Here is a 22,138-nt window from a genome sequence, read left to right on the forward strand (position 1 = left end):
AATCCTTCAGTCAAGAAGCTGGCAGAAAAAGCTCCGCCTTTCTCACACTGACCTCTCGGAGTTGACCTATGACCTCTCGCAGACGGGCCAGCTGCTGCAGGAGGGCGGGGTCATGGCGGTCCAGGAAGAAGGTTCTGCTGGGCAGGATGAGGGGGGGGTGCTGCTCAAAGTTCTCCAAGATGTCTGCTGCAGACACACAATGAGATCCGCCTGACTCGGCACTTTTGGGGAAACGACGGCCGCCGTGTTGCAACTTGTCTCACAATGAACAATGGCTCTCACCCGTCCTGACGGCCTCCTCTGATTGGTCGGCTCCAGGACTCCACGCGCTGGGCTGACTCCTCCCAGTGTTGTAGTGCGTCAGCATGTGCTGCAGCTGCGCCGCGTTTAAGGCGCCAAACTCCGCCCTCAAAGACGTCCAGGACGCCTGCAAACATCAAGCACACATTCTAGGACCTTCCAAGAACGCTTTGCGCTGGATGAAGTTCAACACTGGTCGCCGCGCCAGCGTCTTTAGGGTTCCTGGTTTGATCCCCAGCTTCCGAAATCCTGGTTGTGTCCTTGGGCCTTGTATGGCCAGCAGTGTGTGAATGAGTGTGTGAATGTGTGTAAATGAGTGTGAGAGTGTTTGTGTGAGTGTGTGTGTGTGCGAACGTGTATGTGAACATGTGTGAATGAGTGAGTAAATGAGTGTGTGTGTGTGTGTGTGTGTGTGTGTGTGTATAAGAGTGTGAATAAGTGTCTGAATGAGTGTGTGAATGAGTGTGTGAATGAGTGTGTGTGAATGAATGTGTGAGTGTTTGTGTGTGTGAATATGTGTGTGAACGTGTGTGTGAACATGTGTGAATGAGTGAGTAAATGAGTGTGTGAATGTGTGTGTGTGTGTGTGTGTATGAGTGTGTGAAATGTGTGTGAGTGAGTGTGTGAGTGTGTGTGAATGAGTGAGTGTGTGAGTGTGTGTGAATGAGTGAGTAAATGAGTGTGTGCATGTGTGTGTGTGTGTGTGTGTGTATGAGTGTGTGAAATGTGTGTGAGTGAGTGAGTGAGTGTGTGTGTGAATGAGTGAGTGAATGATTGTGTGTGTGTGTGTATGTGTGTGTGTCTGTGTGTGCGTGTGTGTGTGTGTGTGTGTGGGTGTGGGTGTATGAGTGTGTGACTGTGTGTGTGTGTGTGTGTGTGTATGTGTGTGGGTGTATGAGTGTGTGTGTGAATGAGTTTGTGAGTGTGTGTGTGAATGACTGTGTGTGTGTGAGCATGTGTGAATGAGTGAGTAAATGAGTGTGTGAATGTGTGTGTATGAGTGTGTGAAATGTGTGGTAGTGCGTGTGTGAGTGTGTGTGTGAATGAGTGTGAATGAGTGTGTGAATGTGTGTGTATGAGTGTGTGAAATGTGTGTGAGTGCGTGTGCGAATGTGTGTGAACATGTGTGAATGAGTGAGTAAATGAGTGTGTGACTGTGTGTGTGTGTGTGTGTGTGTATGTGTGTGGGTGTATGAGTGTGTGAAAAAGTGTGTCCATGAGTGTGTGTGTGAATGAGTTCGTGAAAGTAAGTGTGAATGAGTGTGTGTTTGCGTGCGTGCGTGTGTGTGTGTGTGTGTAAATAAGTGTGAGAATGAGTGTTTGTGTGACTGTGTGAATGTGTGTGCAAACGTGTGTGTGTGAATGAGTGTGTGAATGTGTGTGTGGGTGTATGAGTGTGTGAAAAAGTGTGTGAATGAGTGTGTGTGTGAATGAGTTGGTGAACGTGTGTGTGAATGAGTGTGTGTTTGTGTGAGTGTGTGTTAACGAGTGTGATTGAGAGTGTGAACTTGTGTGAATGAGTGAGTGAATGAGTGTGTGTGTGTGCGTGCGTGTGTGTAAATAAGTGTGAGAATGAATGTTTGTGTGATTGTGTGAATATGTGTGTGGGTGTATGAGTGTGTGAATAAGTGTGTGAATGAGTGTGTGTGTGTGTGTGTGTGTGTGTGTGTTTGTGTGTGTGTGTGTGTAAGTGTGTTCAGGCAATGCTGACTTAATGGGGACATCGCTCTGTTTACACAGTCCCCTTTAGGGGACCTCTGATGGTATGGGGACAAAAAACCAGGTCCCCTAACGGAAAACCTTTTTAAATGATAGTCAGATCCATTCTGAAGATGCCTCAGTGAAAAGTGAAACATTTGTTATCCTGGTATTAATAGTACTGTGATTCTGTATGGTATCCATCCTTAGTTAAAAACTAATATATTTTTCCAAAAACAAAATCTGGTTTAGTGTACCTTAGGATGACCTTTTCATACAGCATGATTATAAAACTTTATTACCTTACAGTAAATACATGGTAGTTGGAGTTGCAAACAACTTCATTACTGCTAATTAGCAGTTTTCAGTGATGTCACAGAAGATCCAGGATTTGCTTTAACATTTAAGTGGTGAAACTTCCTATAAGAGGACAGCTGTGGCGCTGTGTTCTGAGGATCATGTCATATTTAGTTTGAACTTTTTTTTTTTTAATGGTCCTCACTAGTCACGTACAAATGTATGTGAATTATGCAAAATGATTTAAATTTGGTGCCCGTGAACCATATTAACCATTTTTCCCCAGGGTCCCCAGTAAGAATGATCAGCACATTCCTTCATCAATCCAGAGATTTTAAGATGTGTATGAGCTACCTGGGCAGCCTTTTTACCTACTTTTTTTAATGTCTCCACAACCTGCAGAGAGGGTGGTCCCCACAAGTCATGATCAAAAACTTGGTCCCCATTCCAAATTATAACCAATGTGTGTGTGTGCGTGTAGAAAAGCACTATACAAGTATAACCCATTCCTAGTAACACATGACATGACAGTCATGTGATAGTCGCATGTTAGTCATGTAACGGTCATGTGACAATCACGTGAGTCAGGTGACATTGACGTGACAGTCCCAAAAAAGCATTATGTCAGGTAAGCTTTTCAACGATTTTTTTGTCTATTATACATTCAATGTTAACATTTTACAGTTTTTAATGTTATTAACGTGTTATCACCCTGTTATTATTCATAACTAGCCCCCTCCCCAACCTCGTCAAAATCTCCCCAAACTTGTCCCAATTGTTTGTGCTGCAAAACATTTTTGTGCAACGAATAGAGTTTTACGGTTATTGTTTTATAATTCTTATGTTATCAATGTGTAATTACCGCGTTATTGAATAATGTTTATATTATTAACATGTTATTACAGTGTTATTAACATAATATTATTCATAACAGCTCCTCCCACCCTGTCAAACTCTCCCCTAACGTGTCCCACTTGTTTGTGCTGCAAATAACTTTTGTCCAACTATTATATGCTTAAAGTTAATCTTTTACATTTACAGTTTTACGTTATTAACGAGTTATTAACGAGTTATTAACATGTTATTAACGTGTCACTACTCAAAAGTTGCTTCCAAACTTGTCCCCAATCGTTAGTTGGTAATGCAAACATTACTTTGTCTGACTGTTATACTTTTTATGTTATTAATGTTTTATAAGATTGATGTTACTAACGTTTATTATTCATAATGGCCAAACTTGTCCTAGTCGCTTGCGCTGCATTGGTGCAGCAAACATTTGTTGTCTAACTACTGTACTTTTTAATGTTAACGTTTTACAGCTGTTATGTTATTAACATATTATTATTCATAAGAAGAATATTAATGTGTTATTAACATTATTCATAACAGCCCCTCCCACCCTGTCAAACACTCCCCAAACTTGTCCCATTTGTTTGTGCTGCAAATCATTTCTGTCCAACTATTATACATGTTAATGTTTTACAGTTTCATGTTATTAATGTTTTATTAACATGTTATTAACTATCATTACTCATAAGAAGCGTCCAAACTTGTCAAAATCTCCCCAAACTTGTCCTCAATGGTTAGTGCTGCAAACATTTCTTTGTCTGACTGTTATACTTTTTATGTTATTAATGTTTTAGAAGATTTATGTTATTAACGTTAATTATTCATAACGACCAAACTTGTCCTAGTCGTTTGTGCTGCATTGTTGCTGCAAACATGTGTTGTCTAACTATTGTACATTTTAATGTAAACGTTTTACAGTTATGTTATTAATGTGTTATTAACATCTTATTATTCATAAGAAGAATATTGATGTGTTGTTAATGTATTATTATTCATAACAGCCCCTCCCAACCTTTCAAACCCTCCCCAAACGTGTCCCATTTGTTTGTGCTGCAAATATTTTTTGTCAACTATTATACACTTAATGTTAATGTTTTACAATTTGTTTGGTATTAACATATTATTAACATGCTATTAACATGTCATTACTCATAAAAAGGCTCCAAACTTGTCAAAATCTCCCCAAACTTGTCCCTATTGTTCCTTGGTGCTGCAAACATTTGTTTGTCTGACTGTTGTACGTTTTATGTTATTAATATTTTGTACAAGAGTTATGTTATTAACATGTTATTAACGTTTATTATTCGTACGGCCAAACTTGTCCTGGTCGTTTGCGCTGCATTGGTGCTGCAAACATGTGTTGTCTAACTACTGTACTTTTTTATGTTAACATTTTACAGCTGCTATTTAATTAACGTGTTATTAACATGTTAATATTCCTAAGAAAAATATTGATTTGTTAATAACATTATTATTCATTGCAGCCCCTCCCCCCGAGTCAAACTCTCCCTAAACTTGTCCCATTTGTTTGTGCTGCAAATCATTTTTAACTGATATACATTTAATGTTTTTTTTTTTTTTTTTTTTTCCAAGTCCGAGTCCATGGTTCTCGCCCGGAAAAGGGTGGAATGCCATCTCCGGGTTGGGGAGGAGACCCTGCTCCAAGTGGAGGAGTTCAAGTACCTGGGAGTCTTGTTCACGAGTGAGGGAAGAGTGGATCGTGAGATCGACAGGCGGATCGGTGCGGCGTCTTCAGTAATGCGGACGTTGTACTGATCCGTTGTGGTGAAGAAGGAGCTGAGCCGGAAGGCAAAGCTCTCAATTTACCGGTCGATCTACGTTCCCATCCTCACCTATGGTCATGAGCTTTGGGTCATGACCAAAAGGATAAGATCACGGGTACAAGCGGCCGAAATGAGTTTCCTCCGCCGTGTGGCGGGGCTCTCCCTTAGAGATAGGGTGAGAAGTTCTGCCATCCGGGAGGAACTCAAAGTAAAGCCGCTGCTCCTTCACATCGAGAGGAGCCAGATGAGATGGTTCGGGCATCTGGTCAGGATGCCACCCGAACGCCTCCCTAGGGAGGTGTTTAGGGCACGTCCAACCGGTAGGAGGCCACGGGGAAGACCCAGGACACGTTGGGAAGACTATGTCTCCCGGCTGGCCTGGAAACGCCTCGGGATCCCCCGGGAAGAGCTAGACGAAGTGGCTGGGGAGAGGGAAGTCTGGGTTTCCCTGCTTAGGCTGTTGCCCCCGCGACCCGACCTAGGATAAGCGGAAGATGATGGATGGATGGATGGATACATTTAATGTTAATTTTTCACAGTTTTTATGTTATTAACATGTTGTTACGTCATAAACAGTCTCCAAACTTGTTAAAATCTCCCCAAACTTGTCCCAATATTTAGTTGGTGCTGAAAACATTTCTTTGTCTGACTGTTATACTTTTTGTTATTAATGTTTTGTAAGATTTATATTATTAACGTGTTGTAACCATTAATTATTTATAACAGCTCGTCAAAATCTCCCCTAACTTGTCCCATTCGTTTTTGCTGCATTGATGCCGCAAACATTTGTTGACAAACTACTGTACTTTTAATGTTAACATTTTACAGTTGTTGTGTTATTAACGTGTTATTAACATGTTATTATTCGCAAGAAGAATATTGGTTTGTTATTATTGTGTTATTATTCATAACAGCCCCTCCCATCGTGTCAAAATCTCCCCAAACGTGTCCCTTTTGTTTGTGTTGTTATAAAATTGGTGTCAAACTATTATACCTTATATGTTATTAATGTTTTATGGTTTTTATGTTATTAATATGTTATTAACATGTCATTATTTGTTAATGCTACATTTGTCCTGCAAACATTTTTGTCCAGCTATTCTAGTTCTTAATGTTTTATGCTGTTACATGTTTATGTTAGAGACCATAATAGTCCAAACAGCCCAAAAAAGTGTAAATAGTAGTTAAATAAGTGGATTATTTGCGAGACCGTGAGCCTGCTGGGGTTAAAGAAGGTCCAGGCAGCCATGTTGGATTGCTGCACATTCTTGGAAAATGTCCCCATTGATTATAACCTCCTAAAATAAGCGGCGCTGTGGGCAACATCCGTCCTGGCTCAGAGCGCCGCCAAGAGTCCAGATGTTTCACACGCTCGCCTGTCCAAAACCACAAACCCCGCGACTAAAGATGACATCACGTGTCAGCAGACAGGAAGTGGACGACAGGAAGTGACGCCTGACCTGCAGAAGAGTTTCTTTGGGCGTGGCCAGCAGGTTGACGGCGGCGGAAAGCTTCCGGAAGAAGTCACCAGCCACGTCGCCCAGTCCGACGCTGTGGACCCAGTCCATCAGCAGGTCCAGGTTGGCCCGCATCTGGACGCCCCGGGACCACTGGTAGAAGCCCACCTCTGACCCTACGAGCGACAGCGACAAATAGTGTCAGCTGGGCGCTAACGTTAGCTGATGTTACCTAACGTTAGCAAATGTTAGCAAAAGTTTACTAATGTTACCAAACGTTAGCAAATGTTAACTAATGCCGGCTAAAATTTGCTAATGTTGGGTAATGTTAGCCAATGTGAGCTAACATTGGCTAATGTTATCCAACATTAGAAGATGTTAGCTAACGCTGGCTAATGTTAGCAAATTTTAGCTAACGTTGGCTAATGTTTGCAAACGTTGACAAATGTTACTTAAAGTTAGCAAATGTTAGCTAACGTTGGCTAATGTTTGCAAACGTTGACAAATGTTACTTAAAGTTAGCAAATGTTAGCTAACGTTGGCTAATGTTATCCAATGTTAGAAGATGTTAGCTCATGCTGGTTAATGTTAGCAAATGCTGGCTAATGTTAGCTAACGTTGACAAATGTTAGTTAAAAGTTTGTTAATGTTAGTTAACATTAGCGGTTAATGTTATCCAACGTCAGACGATGCTAGCTAGCGCTGGCTAACGTTAGTTAATGTTAGCAAATTTAAGCTAATCTTGACTAATGTTAGCTAACTTAGACAAATGTTGATTAATGTTGGCTATTGTTATCTCACGTTAGCCAATGTTAGCTAACATTGGCTAATGTTATCCAACGTTAGAAGATGTTGGCTACCGCTGGCTAACGTTTGTTCATGTTAGCAAATTTTAGCCAATGTTGACTAATGTTAGATAACGTTGACAAATGTTAGTTAACGTTGGCTAATATTGACTAATGTTATCCAACGTGAGAAGATGGCTACCGCTGGCTAACGTTATTTAATGTTAGCAAATTTCAGCTAATATTGACTAATGTTAGCTAATGTTTACAAATGCTTGGTAAAGTTGGCCAATGTTAGCTCACGTTAGTCAATGTTAGCTAAAATTCGCTAATGTTAGCAGGAGGCAGTGGACAGGTACCGACGGGCCAAACGGTGTGCGGCTTCAGCGGTTGCGGAGGCAAAAACTCGGACATGGGAGGAGTTCGGGGAAGCCATGGAAAACGACTTCCGGACGGCTTCGAAGCGATTCTTGACCACCATCCGCCGCCTCAGGGAGGGGAAGCAGTGCACTGTCAACACCGTGGATGGTGTTCTGCTGACCTCAACTGCAGGTGTTGTGGATAGGTGGAAGGAATACTTCGAAGACCTCCTCAATCCCACCAACACGTCTTCCTATGAGGAAGCTGTGCCTGGGGAATCTGTGGTGGGCTCTCCTATATCTGGGGCTGAGGTTGCTGAGGTAGTTAAAAAGCTCCTCGGTCTGACACGTTTCCAGTGAGGGTTGGACTCCGCCAAGGCTGCCCTTTGTCACCGATTCTGTTCATAACTTTTATGGACAGAATTTCTAAGCGCGGTTTAGGCATTGAGGGGTTCCGGTTTGGTGGCCGCTGGATTAAGTCTCTGCTTTTTGCAGATGACGTGGTCCTGATGGGTTCATCTGACCAGGCTCTTCAGCTCTCACTGGACCGGTTCGCAGCAGAGTGTGAAGTGACCGGAATGAGAATCAGCACCTCCAAGTTCGAGTCCATGGTTCTCTCCCGGAAAAGGGTGTAGTGCCATCTCTGGGTTAGGGAGGAGACCCTGACCCAAGTGGAGGAGTTCAAGTACCTAGGAGTCTTGTTCACGAGTGGGGGAAGAGTGGATCGTGAGATCGACAGGCGGATCGGTGCGGCGTCTTCAGTAATGCGGACGTTGTACCGATCCGTTGTGGTGAAGAAGGAGCTGAGTCGGAAGGCAAAGCTCTCAATTTACTGGTCGATCTACGTTCCCATCCTCACCTATGGTCATGAGCTTTGAGTTATGACCGAAAGGATAAGATCACGGGTACAAGCGGACGAAATGAGTTTCCTCCGCCGGGTGGCAGGGCTTGCCCTTAGAGATAGGGTGAGAAGCTCTGTCATCCGGGAGGAACTTAAAGTAAAGCCGCTGCTCCACATCGAGAGGAGCCAGATGAGGTGGTTCAGGCATCCCCAGGGAGAATCCAAACGCCTCCCTAGGGAGGTGTTTAGGGCACGTCCAACTGGTAGGAGGCCACGGGGAAGACCCAGGACACGTTGGGAAGACTATGTCTCCCGGTTGGCCTGGGAACGCCTCGGGATCCCCCGGGAAGAGCTAGACGAAGTGGCTGGGGAGAGGGAAGTCTGGGCTTCCCTGATTAGGCTACTGCCCCTGCGACCCGACCTCGGATAAGCGGAGGAAGATGGATGGATGGCTAATGTTATCCAATGTTAGAAGATGTTAGCAAACGGTAGCTAACGTTAATTCATTGTGGAGGGAGGTTGTGATTAGCACACTGCAGGTATGAAGATCAGCGACCCCTTCTGGGTGGCTGGAGACAGCGCACCCTCAGACGGGGGCGTGGCATGGGCAGGACGGCGAGACGCAGCTGGCAGGTGATTAGATGTCGCAGGTGGTACGCGTTAATCTAATCATCTGTTGTCTTTTCAACAGTGATCGGGCAGCAGAGGAGGAAGCGGTTGTTTGGAGAGACTGAAAAGTCAATGATGAGAGATTGAGTTTGAACTAACGTGTTATATTAAAACCTGTCAAACCTGACCCACTGGTTTCCAGCGTGCATCTGTGGTACTTGTGAGTAAAGAAGCTTACAATTGGCGCCCAACGAAAACAGAGGGAATCTGCAATGTCGTCACCAAGCCCAATTGAAGCGCTGGGGCAGCTGTTGGCAGAAATATCGACCGCAAATCACCGGCAGATGGAAGTGATGCAAGGCCAAATCGCGCAGCAGAGCCAGATTCTGCAGACGATGTCGGAGAGGGCCGGAGCAGAAAAACACGCAACTGAGAGGACGACTTTGACGGCAGTAGGCATGCACAGGATGGTGGAAACAGAAGATCCCCATAGCTTCATGGACATGTTTGAGATCACAGCCAAGTCGTGCGGCTGGCCGGAGGAGGAGTGGGCGGTGCGGCTGCTGCCATTGTTGGTGGGAGAGGCGCAGCGAGCGGCGCTCAGCCTGCCACCAGCGTCCCGGATGAGCTACCGGGACATGAGGAGGGCAGTGTTGGACCGGACGGGAGGATCCAAAGAAGACTACAGAATAAAATTTCCCAGGAGGTTTCCCCGGTTCCCCAATGGCGCCCTACGGATGATTTTCCACTCGAGCAGTCTCGAGATGACACTCTGCGCGAGACCTGGGACCAAGTGATTGCAATTGATGGGCAGCGGGTTCGTCCGGGGATAACGCGGGATTTCCCTCATTTTGTATTGATTAGGGACAGACTATACAAATGTTAAATTTGGCTAATATTGGCTAATGTTATCCAACGTTAGAAGATGTTGGCTACCGCTGGCTAACGTTAGTTAATGTTAACAAATTTAAGCTAATTTTGACTAAGGTTAGCTAATGTTGACAAATGTTGATTAACGTTGGCTAATGTTAGTTCACGTTAGCCAATGTTGGCTAACATTGGCTAATGTCATCCAATGTTGATGACAAACGTTAGTTAATGTTAGCAAATTTCAGCTAATGTTGACTAATGTTAGGTAACGTTGACAAATGTTAGTAAAAGATGGCTAATATTTGCTAATGTTGGCCAAAGTTGACAAACATTGTCTAACGTTATCCCACGTTAGAGGATGTTAGTTAACGCTGGCTAATGTTAGAAATGTGAGCTAATGTTAGTTTATGTTAGCCAATATTGGCTAATGTTAGCTAAATGTGACAAATGTTAGTTAAAGTTGGCTAATGTTAGTTAACGTTAGCTAAAGTTAGCTAATGTTACCTTACGTTATCAAATGTTAGCTAAAGTTAGCTAAAGTTTACTGACGTTAGCTTAAGTTGGCTAACATTAGCCAATGTTAGCTAACGTTAGTAAATAATAGCTAATGTTGGCTAATGTTAGCTTCCGTTAGCCAGTGCTAGCTAAGGTTGGTGTGTTTACCTCTCTCCATGAGCGCGTTGAAGAGCGAGGCGTTGATGAAGAAGAAGAGGTAGGCACACAGCTGCAGGCAAATGTCGGCGTGCACCTGCAGGCAGGTGAAGAGCTGCAGGGCTTCCTGGAGAACTTCCAGGACGCCGCTCAGCCCGTCTGGCACTCGCAGGTGTCCGCTCTCGGAGAACGGGTTCCCGTCCAGCAGCGCCGGCAAAGCGGAGTAAATACTCTATGAGGGGCAAAGACGGCGTAATGGTGCTGTCGCCATGGAGACGGGAGGACAAACAAACTAAACTGTGACTAAGTTTTTTTCTGACTTCAACTTCTTATCTTTTAACACTTTTTGTTTCACGGGAATCACTTCTGACAGGAAAGGAAACACTCCTCCCTTCCTGTGTGTGTGTGTGTGTGTGTGTGTGTGTGTGTGTGTGTGTGTGTGTGTGTGTGTGTGTGTGTGTGTGTGTGTGTGTGTGTGCGTGTGCGTGTGCGTGTGCGTGTGCGTGTGCGTGTGCGTGTGCGTGTGCGTGTGCGTGTGCGTGTGCGTGTGCGTGTGATACAGCAGTGGTCCCCAACCTTTTTGTAGCCTAGACCGGTCAACGCTTGATAATTGGTCCGCGGCCCGGGACAAATTGTAAGTGTGTCTTTTTTTTTTTATGTTGATTTAATAAAAAAATAAAAATAAAAATACGTTAATAAAAAATTATTCTGTGGCCCGGTCCCAATCGAGCCCGGTAATTGGGGACCACTGTGTTACAGGATAAACTGTTTGGACAAACGTGTTGGACAGGCTATCATGCTAACGGTTAGCATTTTCAAAATACCTTCTCCTATAACAGGGGTCACCAACGCGGTGCCCGCGGGCAACAAGTAGCCCGTGAGGAGCAGATAAGTCGCCCGCTGGCCTGTTCTAAAAATAGCTCAAATTGCAGCACTTACCAGTGAGCTGCCTCTATTTTTTTAATTGTATTTATTTACTAGCAAGCTGGTCTTGCTTTGCTCGACATTTTTAATTCTAAGAGACACAAAACTCAAATAGAATTTGAAAATCCAAGAAAATATTTTAAAGACTTGGTGTTCACTTGTTTAAATAAATTCATTTATTTTTTTACATTGCTTCTTATAACTTTCAGAAAGATAATTTTAGAGAAAAATACAACTTTAAAAATGATTGTAAGATTTTTAAACACATATACCTTTTAAATTCTTTCCTCTTCTTTCCTGACAATTTAAATCAATGTTCAAGTATTTTAATTTTTTTATTATTGTAAAGAATATTGAATACATTTTAATCTAATTCTTCATTTTAGCTTCTGTTTTTTCTACGAAGAATATTTGTGAAATATTTCTTCAAATTTATTATGATTAAAATTCAAAAAAATTATTCTGGCAAATCTAGAAAATCTGTCGAAATTTTTTTAAATTCTTATTTCAAAATCTTTTGAATTTCTTTTCAAATTTTTGTTCTGGAAAATCTAGAAGAAATAATGATTTGTCTTTGTTAGAAATATAGCTTGGTCCAATTTGTTATATATTATAACAAAGTGCAGATTGGATTTTAACCTATTTAAGACATGTCATCAATTTTTTAAAATTAATCTTAATCAGGAAAAAATACTAATGATGTTCGATAAAGTTTTATTTTTTATTTCTTCAGAAAGATTTGAATTAGCTAGTTTTTTTTCTTCATTTTTTCGGTTGAATTTAAAATTTTAAAGAGTTGAAATTGAAGATAAACTATGTTTCAAAATTAAATTTAAATTTTTTTCTTGTTCTTTAAACCTTTCAATTAAGTGTTTTTTTCATCATTTATTCTCTACAAAAAACCTTCCGTAAAAGGAAAAAAAAATGTACGACGGAATGACAGACAGAAATACCCATTTTTTATTTATTTATATAGATGTATTTACTGAGGGTAAATTGAGCAAATTGGCTATTTCTGGAGATTTATTTAAGTGTGTATCAAACTGGTAGCCCTTCGCATTAATCAGTACCCAAGAAGCAGCTCTTGGTTTCAAAAAGGTTGGTGACCCCTGTCCTACATTAACCATAGCCTTTTAGCCCATTTTGTACGTTTAAACCTAAAACTCATGAATTTTGATACTTGGCGCTATCTTAGGAGTACGCCAACTCCTTCTATATTAGCATGCTTAAGTTTTATGCTAGAGTTTTCCTAACTTCGTTCATATGAACCTAAAAATCATGACTTTGGAAATGTACCGCTCTTATAAGTATGCTAACTGCTATATTAGCATGCTAACGCTTTACACTAGCATTTTAGCTAATTTTGTAGGTTTAAACTAAATATAATTGATTTTGATATTTGGGGCTATCTTAGGAGTACGCTAACTCCTTCTATATTAGCATGCTAGCATTAGTATGCTTAGGTTTTATGCTAGCATTCTTCTAAGTTTGTTCATATGAACCTAAAAATGTGGATATTTGCCCCTCTTACAAGTATGCTAACTTCTAGTATATTAGCATGCTAACGCTTTACACTGACATTTATCTAATTGTGTAGGTTTAAACTAAATATCATAGATTTGACACTTGCCGCAGTCTAACCCTTCTATATTAGCATGCTAGCGTTAGTATGCTTAGGTTTTATGCTAGCATTTTCTAAAGTTAATTCGTATGAACCTAAAAATCATGGCTTTGGATACTTGCCGCCATCTTAAAAGAACGCTAATTTCTCCTATATTAACATGTTAAGGCTTTAGACGAGCATTTTAGCTAATTTTGTAGGTTCAAACTAAATATCACAGATTTTGATACTTGGCGCTATCGTAGAACTCCTTCTGTATTAGCATATTAGTGTTAGTATGCTAATGTTTAATGCTAGCATTTTCCTAAGTTCATTCTTATAAACCTAAAAATCATTGCTTTGGATACTTACCGCCATCTTAGAGGTATACTCCTATAATAGCATGCTAACGTTTTACAGTAGCATTTTTAGTTAATTTTGTTGGTTCAAACTAATTATCATGGGTTTTGATAGTTGCCACTATCTTAGATAATGTATGCCTTCTACATTAGCATGCTAGCGTTAGTATGCTTAGGTTTTATGCTAGCACTGTCCTAACTTCATTCGTATGAACCTAAAAATCATGGTTTTGGATACTTGCCGCCATCTTAGAAGTATGCCACTTATCCTATATTAGCATGTTAACGCTTTCCACTAGCATTTTAACAAATTTTGTAGGTTTAAACTAAATATCATGGATTTTGATACATGCAGCTATCTTGGGAGTACGCTAACTCTTTCTATATTAGCAAGCTAGCATTAGTTAACCTACAAGATTTTAACAAATGTTGTAGGTTTGAACTTAAAAATCAAGGATTTTGTTACTTGGCACTATTTTAGGAGTACACTGACTTTTCCTATATTGTCATGCAGACGTTAAGATGCTATCGTTTTATGCTAGCATTTTTGCTAATTTTATTTGTATGAACCTAAAAATCATGGCTTTAGATACTTGCCGCTATCTTAGAAGTATGCTACCTTTTCCTATATCAGCATGCTAACGCTTTACAAGAGCATTTTAACAAATGTGTGGGTTTAAACCGAAAAATCATGGATTTTGATACTTTAGGAGTACACTAACAGCTGGGATGGGCTCCAGCACCCCCCACAAACTCAAAAGGGACAAGCGGTAGATAATGGATGGATGGGTGGCTGGATGGACGTTAAGACACTATGGTTTTATGCTGGCAGTTCTGCTAATTTTATTCGTATGAACATAAAAAACATGGCTAGAGACACTTTCTGCCATCATAGATGTATGCTAACTTTTTCTATGTTAGCATGCTAATGCTTTATACTACCCTTTTAGCTAATTTTGTAGGTTTAAACCTAAAAACCATGGATTTTGCCAAATTACCTAAAAATCTTGGCTTTGGATACTTGCCACCATCTTAGAAGTATGCTAACTTCTCCTATTTTAGCATGCTAACATTTTCTGCTAGCATTTAACAAATTTCAGTCGTATGAACCTAAAAATCATGGCTTTGGATACTTGCCACCATCTTAAAAGTATGCTAACTGCTCTTTTTGTAGCATGCTAACATTTTATGCTACCATTTAGCTAATTTCAGTCATATGAACCTAAAAATCATGGCTTTGGTTACTTGCCACCATCTTAGACGTATGCTAACTGCTCCTTTTATAGTATGCTAACATTTTCTGCTAGCATTTAACAAATTTCAGTCGTATGAACCTAAAAATCATGGCTTTGGATACTTCCCACCATCTTAAAAATATGCTAACTGCTCATTTGTAGCATTCTAACATTTTATGCTAGCATTTAACAAATTTCATTCGTATGAACCTAAAAATCATGGCTTTGGTCACTTGCCACCGTCTTAGAAGTATGCTAACTGCTCCTTTTGTAACATGCTAACATTTTATGCTAGCATTTAACAAATTTCAGTCGTATGAACCTAAAAATCATGGCTTTGGATACTTGCCACCATCTTAGAAGTATGCTAACTGCTCCTTTTATAGTATGCTAACATTTTCTGCTAGCATTTAACACATTTCAGTCATATGAACCTAAAAATTATGGCTTTGGATACTTGCCGCTGTCACGCCAAATTTCTTCCCCCTACAAAAACCTTCCCCCCGGAAGACATTTGACGTGACAGCCCCTCTAATGCCTGAAGGACCCCAATGACGGTGGAAGGACCTTAAAGCAGCCCACACAGCTGCCTGTTTTAAAAGCATTATAATTGGCTGATTGTCATTGGTGAAAAATAACGGTGAGGAAAAAATATTAGCATTCTAGCATGCTAACCTTTCAAGCTATTTTTGCTTCGCTAATTTTCCAGCTGTAACCCTTAAGAGTCATATAACTTGGTATTATCACGCCCTCATTGGGGTCCTTCAGGCATTAGAGGGGCTGTCACGCCAAATGTCTTCCGGGGGGAAGGTTTTTGTAGGGGGGAAGAAATTTGGCGTGACACCACCATCTTAGAAGTATGCTAACTGCTCCTATTTTAACAGGCTAACATTTTATGCTAGAATTTAACAAATTTAATTTGTATGAACCTAAACATCATGGCTTTGGATACTTGCCACCATCTTAGAAGTATGCTAACTGCTCCTATTGTAGCATACTAACATTTTATGCTAGAATTTAGCTAATATCAGTCGTATGAACCTAAAAATCATGGTTTTGGTTACTTGCCACCATCTTAGAAGTATGCTAACTACTTCTTTTATAGTATGCTAACATTTTATGCTAGCATGTAGCTAATTTCAGACGTATGAATCTAAAAAATATGGCTTTGGTTACTTGCCACCATCTTAGAAGTATGCTAACTGCTCCTTTTGTAGCATGCTAACATTTTATGCTAGCATTTAACAAATTTCAGCCGTATGAACCTAAAAATCATGGCTTTGGATACTTGCCACCATCTTAGCAGTATGCTAATTGCTCCTATTTTAACAGGCTAACAAACATCTGCTAGCATTTAACAAATTTCAGTCGTATGAACCTAAAAATTATGGCTTTGGTTACTTGCCACCATCTTAGATGTATGCTAACTGCTCCTTTTATAGTATGCTAACATTTTCTTCTAGCATTTAACAAATTTCAGTCGTATGAACCTAAAACTTATGGCTTTGGATACTTGCCGCTGTCACGCCAAATTTCCTCCCCCCTACAAAAACCTTCCCCTTAGAAGACATTTGGCATGACAGCCCCTCTAATGCCTGAAGGACCCCAATGACGGTGGAAGGACCTTAAAGCAGCCCACACAGCTGCCTGTTTTAAAAGCATTAGAATTTGCTGATTGTCATTGGAGAAAAATAACCGAAAAAATATTAGCATTCTAGCATGCTAACCTTTCAAGCTATTTTTGCTTCACTAATTAAGAGTCATATAACTTGGTATTATCACGCCCTCATTGGGGTCCTACAGGCATTAGAGGGGCTTTCACGCCAAATGTCTTCCGGGGGGAAGGTTTTTGTAGGGGGGAAGAAATTTGGCGTGACACCACGATCTTAGAAGTATGCTAACTGCTCCTATTTTAACAGGCCAACATTTTATGCTAGAATTTGACAAATTTAATTTGTATGAACCTAAAAATCATGGCTTTGGATACTTGCCACCATCTTAGAAGTATGCTGACTGCTTCTATTGTAGCATACTAACATTTTATGCTAGAATTTAGCTAATTTCAGTCGTATGAACCTAAAAACCATGGCTTTGGTTACTTGCCACCATCTTAGAAGTATGCTAACTACTTCTTTTATAGTATGCTAACATTTTATGCTAGCATGTAGCTAATTTCAGACGTATGAATCTAAAAAATATGGCTTTGGTTACTTGCCACCATCTTAGAAGTATGCTAACTGCTCCTTTTGTAGCATGCTAACATTTAATGCTAGCATTTAACAAATTTCAGCCGTATGAACCTAAAAATCATGGCTTTGGATACTTGCCACCATCTTAGCAGTATGCTAATTGCTCCTATTTTAACAGGCTAACAAACCTCTGCTAGCATTTAACAAATTTCAGTCGTATGAACCTAAAAAATTTGGCTTTGGTTACTTGCCACCAACTTAGAAGTATGCTAACTGCTCCTTTTGTAGCATGCTAACATTTTATGCTAGCATTTAACAAATTTCAGTCATATGAACCTAAGAATTATGGCTTTGGATACTTGCCACCATCTTAGCAGTATGCTAACTGCTCCTATTTTAACAGGCTAACATTTTCTGCTAGCATTTAACATATTTCAGTCGTATGAACCTAAAAATCATGGCTTTGGATACTTGCCACCAACTTAGAAATATGCTAACTGCTCCTTTTGTAGCATGCTAATATTTTATGCTAGCATTTAGCTAATTTCAGTCGAATGAACCTAATAATCATGGCTTTGGATACTTGCCACCATCTTAGACGTATGCTAACTGCTCCCTTTATAGTATGCTAACATTTTCTGCTAGCATTTTACAAATTTCCGTCGTATGAACCTAAAAATCATGGCTTTGGATACTTCCCATCATCTTAAAAGTATGCTAACTGCTCCTTTGTAGCATACTAACATTTTATGCTAGCATTTAGCTAATTTCAGTCGTATGAACCTAATAATCATGGCTTTGGATACTTGCCACCATCTTAGACGTATGGTAACTGCTCCCTTTATAGTATGCTAACATTTTCTGCTAGCATTTTACAAATTTCCGTCGTATGAACCTAAAAATCATGGCTTTGGATACTTCCCACCATCTTAAAAATATGCTTACTGCTCCTTTGTAGCATACTAACATTTTATGCTAGCATTTAACAAATGTCATTCCTATGAACCTAAAAATCATGGCTTTGGATACTTCCCACCATCTTAGAAGTATGCTAACTGCTCCTTTTGTAGCCTGCTAACATTTTATGCTAGCATTTAACACATTTCAGTCGTATGAACCTAAAAATCATGGCTTTGGATACCTCCCACCATCTTAAAAGTATGCTAACTGCTCCTTTTGTAGCATGCTAACATTTTATGCTAGAATTGAACAAATTTCAGTCGTATGAACCTAAAAACCCGGCTTTGGATACTTGCCACCATCTTAGAAGTATGCTAACTGCTCCTATTTTAACAGGCAAACATTTTCTGCTAGCATTTTTGCCCATTTCATTTGTTGAAACCTGTGCATGTCACCTTGGTGAGATAGTAGACGGACTGCTGGAAGGTGAACATGATGACTTCTTCCAGGACAGTCATGGCGTCCTCGCAGGCCGAGCGCGTGCACGACACGTCCTCGTCCCCAAATCCTGCACCCAGGAACGTGTGTGAGAGACGCGGCAGTGCGGCGTGCGCGCCCACGCGGACTGCCCGGACTCACCTTCACGGTGCCAGTTCATCAGCTGAGGGACCCGGTGCTGGACGAAGTGCAGCAGCTCGATGGCGTTGGCCATCCAGAGCGCCAGCGGCCGCAGACCCAGAATCAGCTGCCGGGTGTCGAGCAGGAGCCTCCCTTCTACAGCGCTAACGAGGTAAAGGACGTGAGAAGGAGCTCGTACTGTACTCAAGTTTTTCTGCTCACCTTTCCGTCTGCACCGATGCCAGCTCCTTGGTCTTGTCCTGTCACACACGGAGACCACGTCACACAGGAGCTTCATGTTGGACGCGAGCGTTGAAGACCACTCACCCAGACGGCGTGCTGGACGCGCGCCGCCATGCGGAGCAGCAGCCGGCGGAAATGAGCCACGTGGAAGGCGGAGGCCGAGTGCTGCAGGCACAGACTCAGCAGGAAGGCGACTGTCAGCTTGGGCGCCGCTCCTCCAGGGTCCAGCATGTCCACGATGTGCTGCAGGACCGTCTCCTCCTGCTCCAGCTCGTAGCTCAGCAGCGCCTCGCTGTCAGCGGGCGGGAAAGCGTCCGTGTTGACGGCGGCGGGCGAGCTACACGACTGGCAGGCGGCGTCGAGGCGGGGACACAGTCTGCTCACCCAAGGTGGGGTGTGCGGGGGCCCTGCTGGGCGAGTGGGGTCCTTGAACAAGAAGAGGTAGTGGTCCCCCAAACCCACCAGGTCGCCTGGCCGCAGCTCCGACTCCTCCTTCAAGACCGAACCGTTTCTGGTGACGGGGGCGCCGTGGAGTGGCGTCAGCACAGTCACCGTCCTTCCGGGCTCGCCGTCGGCGTCCAGGCGTCGGACCCGGCAGTGCTGAGGCAGGACGTCGGGGGCGAAGAGCAGGACGTCCACTTTCATGGTCTCCTCGTCGTCGCCGTCCTTGCAGCCGCCCAGGACCATGCTGCCGCCCGCCAGAAGGTAGATGAGGAAGTCCTGCAACAACCGCACACCTGATGTCAAGCTTCCTGTGACAGAACAGCTTGGCAGGTGAGGCAGGAACATCAGGACTGGTGAGGTGCAGATCGATATTGAAATATCGATACCGCCGATACCAGATCTTTGTCCTCTTATGTCAAAATATAGATACTTTAGTTTAGTGGAGGGGCGTCCAAACTTTTTCCACCAAAAGTTAAAATACGCAGAGGCCATATTGAATTTATTTTATTTAAAAAAAAAAGCTCAAGTCAAATATTGTGTCAGATTTGTGTTATAGGTGACCAAGTATATTAATATTGTTATTAGTTCAAACATTTCAGATTTTCCTTATTTTATACTGATTCTTTTGCTCTTTTTCTCTTACATTTTATGGAATTTGTCCCCATGTAGGAATAGAATATAAATAATGATAAGATTGTTCAACAGCGTAACCAAGTGTGTCAAAAATTCTGCCTGTAGAAATTATATATAATATGTATATGTATGGCCCTGCGATGAGGTGGCCTTTCGCCCGATAGTAGCTGAGATCGGCACCAGCGCCCCCCGCGACCCCAAAGGGAATAAGCGGTAGAAAATGGATATGTGTGTGTATGTATATATATATATATATATATATATATATAGATAGATATGGACCTGCGATGAGGTGGCGACTTGTCCAGGGTGTACCCCGCCTTCCGCCCGATTGTAGCTGAGATAGGCGCCCCCCGCGACCCCAAAGGGAATAAGCGGTAGGAAATGGATGGATGGATGGATATATATATAAAAGTACATATCATATTCAAAATTTCTTTTTTTTTGTCATTACACAACGATTGTGTTCCTCTTTTTTTCTTACATTATATGTTTTTTCCATGTAATAATATAATAATAATAATAATAATAATAATAATAATAATAACAACAAGATTGTTTAACTGCATAACCTTGTCCATACAAATTTTGCCTGTACTAAAGTTTTAACATGCACTTTCAGATTTAAGTGTTTATTAAAGAAAAAGTCTTCTTTTTTATTATAAACCGATTTTTTTTGTCTTTTTCCTTACATTTTACTGTTGTTTTTTCCCCATGTAACTATAGAATAAAAATTATAATCATAATAGTAATAATATTGTTCAACTGCATAACTGCGTGTGTCAAAAATTCTGCGGGTACAAAAATATTAATTTTTAGTTACAAATTGAAGTATTTATTATGGTTGTAATTTTTTCCAAATAAATAATTCATAAGTTAGTATTATTTTATTTTGTATGTAATTATCTCAACTCTGTTTTTTTATTTTAAGTATATTTATTTTTTATTTTAAGAGCTTTTAATGCTTTGGACCAGAGGTGCCTGGAAATTTTCCACCAAGAACCGCATACTGAAAAGTGAAAATATCCCGCTTATTTTGACAATATTGGCCATATTGATATTTTTTTTTTCAAACAATGGCAAAAACAGATATTGTGTCAGCTTTGTATTGTAGATAACTAAGTATATCATTATCAATTATTAGTTGGAACATTTCAACTTTTTCTTATTACATATCGAGTTTTGCTCTTTTTCTTACATTTTTACTGTTGCTGTTTTTCCCATGTAACATTAGAATAAAAATAATAGTAATAATATTGTACAACTACATAACCTAGTCTGTCAAAAATATTGCATGTACAAAAATATGAATGCGTTTATTGTGGTTGTTGTAATTTTTATAATGAATAATCCATAAATTAGTATTATTTTGTTGCTTAATTAACCGATATTTTTAGTATATTTTATTTTTTATTTTGAGAGCTTTTAATATTTTGGATCAGGTGTGCCTAAAAATATTCCACCAAGAACGGCATACTGAAAACTCAAGAATAGCGGCATTTTTATGTTTTTATAAATGCTATAAACGTATTATATATATTTAAAGACAAAACTTGGTTTTATAGGTGACTAACTACGTATATTGTTATTAATTATTTGTTTAAAAATTTCAGCTTTTTCTCAATACATTCTGAATTTTTGCTTTTTTACTCCGAGACCCCGAAAGGGACAAGCAGTAGAAAATGGATGGATGGATATTCTTACATTTTTAATGTTGTTGTTTTTAATCGTTATTCTCACAGTAGCTTTTAATAATTCATTTTTTTTTTATGCTTTAAATACTTTGTTTATTTCCTTTTTGTGTATTTTGTATTATTTGTCCTCCCTTTTTCCTGTTGGATTATCTTGGCTATACTGTTACTCTTGCTACGACCTCAATATACTGTACTTCAGAGGTTGAAATAGATAAATTACTCTGTATCGTATTCGTTATGTTATGATATATATTATTATTTAAAATTAAGGCTGGGTGATAAATCAATATACTCGATATATCGCGGGTTTGTCTCTGTACGATATAGAAATTGACTATATCGTGATATTCAAGTATACGTTCTCACGTGGTTGCTCTTAGCTGCTGGCATTACACTGCAGGCTCTTCTCACTCTTTCTTGTCTCTCCTTCTCACAGACAGCAAACGCACCTTCTCACATATGTCACATAGCTACAGTATATGCCCTCGCGGAGCAGAGAGGAAGCAGCATGGGTAACATTAGCTGTGGTGCTTGCGGAGCCGTGCGAGTGGTAATACGAGAGAAAGAAGGTGCGAATCTGGTAACAAATGAAAGAAGAATGAATTCCCAAGAAAAACAGCAAGGGGTCCATCGTCTGGCGGTGGTTCGGCATCAAGGAGGAATATGTCGAACTTACAACCGTAATTTGTCAAGTGTGGGGCAAAAGCGTTGCTACAAAAAGTAGCATTACTGCTAATATGTAGCATCATTTAAAAAGTCACCTGCTAGAGAATGAAGAGTGCTTACTCCGCATTTCAAC

The 22,138-nt window shown here is 40.7% G+C and overlaps 1 protein-coding gene across 2 annotated transcripts in view; it reads right to left on the reverse strand.

The window, feature by feature from the left end:
* radil2a (Ras association and DIL domains 2a) overlaps nucleotides 1-22,138 on the reverse strand; it is a 55,338-nt gene that overhangs the window by 4,554 nt on the left and 28,646 nt on the right. Inside the window, exons 5-12 of one of the 2 annotated variants that reach the window (XM_061905733.1) lie at nucleotides 18,653-19,288; nucleotides 18,548-18,585; nucleotides 18,347-18,489; nucleotides 18,163-18,275; nucleotides 10,513-10,732; nucleotides 6,389-6,561; nucleotides 283-427; nucleotides 53-183 (exon numbers count right to left, since the gene is read on the reverse strand). In XM_061905733.1, the coding sequence (XP_061761717.1) occupies nucleotides 53-183; nucleotides 283-427; nucleotides 6,389-6,561; nucleotides 10,513-10,732; nucleotides 18,163-18,275; nucleotides 18,347-18,489; nucleotides 18,548-18,585; nucleotides 18,653-19,288 (1,599 nt within the window). Of the gene's footprint in view, nucleotides 1-52; nucleotides 187-282; nucleotides 428-6,388; nucleotides 6,562-10,512; nucleotides 10,733-18,162; nucleotides 18,276-18,346; nucleotides 18,490-18,547; nucleotides 18,586-18,652; nucleotides 19,289-22,138 lie in introns of both variants that reach the window. The other variant, XM_061905732.1, reaches the window with a different exon arrangement.

Source organism: Nerophis ophidion, linkage group LG07 (assembly GCF_033978795.1).
Source record: "Nerophis ophidion isolate RoL-2023_Sa linkage group LG07, RoL_Noph_v1.0, whole genome shotgun sequence".
NCBI classification, from domain to species: domain Eukaryota; kingdom Metazoa; phylum Chordata; class Actinopteri; order Syngnathiformes; family Syngnathidae; genus Nerophis; species Nerophis ophidion.